At 36.0% G+C, this 4,724-nt stretch overlaps 1 protein-coding gene across 1 annotated transcript; it reads left to right on the top strand.

Annotated features, from left to right (window-relative positions):
• The first annotated feature begins 264 nt into the window (after window positions 1-264).
• Window positions 265-4,011, top strand: LOC108986193 (axial regulator YABBY 5-like). Its single transcript, XM_018958727.2, has 7 exons — window positions 265-657; window positions 1,545-1,664; window positions 2,558-2,681; window positions 2,807-2,855; window positions 2,973-3,048; window positions 3,155-3,223; window positions 3,800-4,011. The coding sequence occupies exons 1-7, from the start codon at window positions 583-585 to the stop codon at window positions 3,848-3,850; spliced, it is 564 nt and encodes a 187-aa protein (XP_018814272.2). The 5' UTR covers window positions 265-582; the 3' UTR covers window positions 3,851-4,011.
• The last annotated feature ends 713 nt before the right edge of the window (window positions 4,012-4,724 follow it).

Here is a 4,724-nt window from a genome sequence, read left to right as displayed (position 1 = left end):
GCTGGCCGGGAAAGGAGGGCATGTGGTCATGACTCACACACTCCATCCATTTCATCGGTCCTAGCTAGTAATTACCATTTCATCTGCGCATTTTTATTTGCAGGCAAAAGCTCCATCTTCCTTCTACTCTCCTCAAGCCCTAACCTTTCTTCAACAGCTATGGATACACTTTGGCTTTCAAGTTAAAAACTACTACTTTCCTTTCCGGTCCCAGCATTTGCTGCCAACCGTGGGTACTTATACTAAATCCACACCTTTTTTCTTATTATTTTAGCTTAAGTACTAGATCTCCCCCTCTTCAGTGCCTAGTTAATTGGATCCCAGCCTTCTTCCCTTCTCTTTTCTTCTCTCTCTCTCTCTCTCCACATAATTTTCTATATATATGACCTTTAAGTTCAACTGTTGTGATACATAGCCCAGTTCTAAAGGAGGAGGGGATTGAAAGAGAATAAAAGCGGCCTTTTTCTTTCTCCTCGGTGTTCTGTAATTTGCAAGAGCTTGTTCTTCTTTTCCTTTTCTTTCCTTTGCTTTCTTTCTTTCTCCTTCTTGGGTAAACAAGTTTGCTTTGACTGCCTACGGAACATGTCGACCTGCATCGATGTTGCGTCTGAGCAACTCTGCTACATCCCCTGCAACTTTTGCAACATCGTTCTTGCGGTATCTCTGATCTGGAAACTCTTTTCTTCAACGGGAGATCTGCTTTTTTCTCTCTTAAAGATTCCCAATGACCAATATCATATATTTATGTATTCGTATGTATGTGTAGTTTCTTTCTGATCATATGCATATCTGAGGAGAAAGAACATTTTAAGATCCTCAAGAAAGCTTTTGCTTTTATGATGATCAGGTTGAGATGTAATTTAACAGAAATCGGTTAATTTTATTTATAGGGTTTCTTGTTTTCTTACAGTCAGGTCTCCATCGTCGGACTTTTCTTTTTCTTTTTTCTTTTGCAGTCAAAGAAAAGTCATATCTGAAGGCCCTGAAGTCCTCACAGGAGAGAGAGAGAGAGAGAGAGAGAGAGAGAGAGAGATTATTGGTTTAGTTTTATTTTTTATTTTTTTAAATGTGGGCTTTCAGAATCCGGCCTCAAACAAGCATTTGATGATAAACCGAAGAGGACAAGTCCTTGGCTCTCTGAATTCCTCCATATGTCTGTAACTTACCTTTCCCTAACAAAAGACACTGCACAACCACGTTCCCGTGCAAAACAAGCTTCTTTAACAGAAGGGGAAAGTAAAAATGAAGATCTCAGTTGAATTATATCTCTTGAACGCAACCTTCCATAAAGAAACCTAGCTAGTAAAGAACTACGCCTTCTAGGGTTTCTTTTCAAATAGCCCTCTTCCCAAAAGAATCTGGGAGTTCAAACTAAAAGGCCAAATCAATTTCATTATTGTTCTTTTACGTTTCTTGTAATTCATCTAGTTCTGGTCTAAAATCAGTTTCTAATCTGGCTTTTCGTTTTTGTTTTCTCTTTCTGAGTTGATATCAAATGGAGGAAGCCAGAGTCTAAGGTTTTCTTTTGGGATGGAGTTGTGCAGGTAAGTGTTCCATGCAGCAACCTCTTTGACATCGTGACGGTCCGATGCGGGCACTGCACCAATCTATGGTCCGTGAACATGGCCGCCGCGTTTCAGTCACTGTCATGGCAAGATGCTCAGGTGCTAGCTATTGCTTTTAATATCTGCACAAACACACACAAGTTTCAGCTTATTTTTAGGGCGTTGCTACTGCTAGGCCCCCTTAAACCTAACGGCTCCAGGTCTCACTTCTTTTTTGAGAAAATCGAAGCCTTTAAGATCTTTGTTCTGCATAGATCGAGCATTTCAAAACCTCTTTTATCTGTGAAGTAGTTGGTTGCAGTACTGAAGCCCTAGCAATCAGCCGCCATAACCAAAACCTATTATTTTTGCTTTTTTATAGAGTCGTCAGGACCTGTGCTGCTGACCCATCAAGGCAAAGCATTTTCTAAGCTGAAGGAAAAAAATAAAAGAATAAAAAAAAATCTTAAGTGCCGCTTTTTCAAACAATACTACCTTGATTTGATTGACAAGTAGGGTTCTTGGGTTTAATTATTTCTTTTGATCATGAGCTTTGTCTTTTACTGTGGAAACAAGGTTTTCCAGATCCCTGAAAATCCATATTTTACTACTGTCAATCTGGGCTTTTAATATGATTTGTTTCATACCACAATATTCTAACTGATTCAGTCTTTCGATGATGGTTTTTCTCCCAACCTCTCTTTTCTCTCTTATAAAAATCATTTCATTTCAGGTCTTTCTCTCTCTCTCTCTCCAAACATAAACCCCAGATCTTGTCCTGATCTTTTCTTATCAACTAGCTAGCATAAAGCTGTTAAAGAAGAAAATAGCCTTTTTCCGTCTTATGCAGCACAGCACAGGATGTATAGAAACGAAGAGGAAAAAAAATAATTAAAGAATAAGAAAAGCCTCCTTTTGTAGGAAGATTAATGGCTTGTTTTCACTACACAAGCAATCATAATCCTGCATTTATTCTCGTTATTGATTTCTTTCACCTTTTTTGGTACGATTAGGCGACGAAATGCACAACGGATTACAAGATTGACTCGGGGTCCTCTTCCAAGTGCAATAACAAAATTGCAATGCGAGCACAGGTCACCACACAAGCAGCCATTGAGGAAAGGGTGGTGAATCGACGTGAGCCACCCAGTCATCATATGTTTTATGTGATTCAAATGATTTCCACTCGATCCTTATTTTTTTTCAAAAAATAAAAAATAAAAAACAGTAATTTCATGAGCTGTTGTTTTCCAATATTTCAGCTCCCGAGAAGAGGCAGCGAGTACCATCTGCATACAATCAGTTTATAAAGTAACGAATCTATTATCGATATTCAATTGATATCAGTAAATCTGATCTTTTTATCCTTTGGGTATGAAAATTACTCCCCGGCTCATTTCTCATGGACAGAAAAAATTTCAAATGTAGGGAGGAGATCCAGAGGATCAAGGCCAATAATCCGGATATTAGCCACAGGGAAGCATTTAGCACTGCTGCAAAAAATGTAAGTTGAACATGACTTTCTTCCTATAATCATATTATCTGATCCCTTTATTACTTTCGTTTTCTTGTTATATTTTACTTACAAGCTGTAAACTTATTTGCGGTAGTGGGCACACTTCCCTCATATTCATTTCGGGCTGATGTTGGAGACCAACAATCAAGCTAAACTGTCCAATGTAAGTTTTGCGAAGGAGAAAATAAAAAAAAAAAGATCGTCCCTCTTCCATTTTTGCTAATTGCATCGTCTGTGTACATATTCTCTGTTATATACAAGGGTTTTCCAGGCGAACATATATACATTAAGGATAATGAAAAATAAGGATGAAGGATTTACTTTGCATGCTAAGATTTTATAGGGAGAAATGTTTTAATTACAAAAAAAAATTCGCAAAAAAAATATTTATAAATTGACGTGATTTGATGTAATACATTAAATTGTAAAACTAGTATTTTTTATTATAAAATAAATATAACATATCATATTATGAAGAAGTCATGTCAGTTTATGAATTTATTTTTATATAATCTCTTTATGACTGTAATATTTCTTTTCTTTATAAAGTTTGTAGTGCAACCCTATGTCCTATAGTAGAATTTCTAATTAATCTTACTTGGTATGACGCATTTAGTAATTAACTAATTGGCTATGTTAATTCATAGTTAATATTAACAATCAATATATGATGTATGCGAGGGCTTGTTTTAAACTCTATTTGCTGATTCATTTTGTTTTTCTTGATTTTCATGAATAGGGCTCTGATAAGCATCTAACGTCAAGGGCTGCTGCATTACTGAATAAATGAAGGCTGTCATGCATGATTAATCTTCCAAACCACTTCATGATTAATCAGTAATATGTACGTTCTTTGGTAAACAAAAGCCTCGACTTTGTTGTGATTAAGGACAGTTGATTGTATTTGAGACAAGTTGTTTTGGTAATTTTATTTAATAATTACAAGACTTATGTGAGTACGATACTTTAGTTTCATGCTCTTCATATATATATATATATATATATATATATATATGAAAAATGGTACTCGCCCATATGATCAGTTTGTCGTTCAAATTCACCACTTAACCTTACACGTGTGGCACTGGTCATATTAAAAGAAAAAAAAGAGTTTTACATTTTTTTTTAATGCACTGCATGTCAAGTCAAACAGTCTTTCTAAGCGGTAAATTCAGATGGCCAATGTAGAAGAGTCCTAAACTTTCCAGTTACTTTTAAGACAACTAGCTGCATGCTAAGTGCTAAGATCATAAACATGACATAATTATTACCTTCTTATAATATATAGCCGTAATTTATAAAATATCTTTATAATGGTAACCTACCATTAATATTGTCTTGCACTGATCATCGTTGATCAAGTCATGGGGAAGACTTCCTCTCTCTCTCTCTCTTTCTCTCTGTGTATGTGTGTACTGAGCATTGGCAGTGTCAGCGGGAAGCTGGGAAATGCAGAAGTTCTTCATTACATGACTGTTCTAGAAAAGACTTCAATATATATAGCCATTAATGAGGCTTTGTGCTGATGTGAAGAATGCCTTAAAAGAGGCAGGCCAGGATTAATTTGATTAAAACAAATGAACAAGTCCTTTTTCGTACCATTTCCTCTGAAAAATACCTATGTATATAATTTGATGGTTCAATTTCTATGTTGGGATTGTCAA

The sequence above is a fragment of the Juglans regia genome, chromosome 10, assembly GCF_001411555.2.
Source record: "Juglans regia cultivar Chandler chromosome 10, Walnut 2.0, whole genome shotgun sequence".
NCBI lineage: Eukaryota > Viridiplantae > Streptophyta > Magnoliopsida > Fagales > Juglandaceae > Juglans > Juglans regia.
This window is presented reverse-complemented; position numbering and strand designations above follow the sequence as displayed.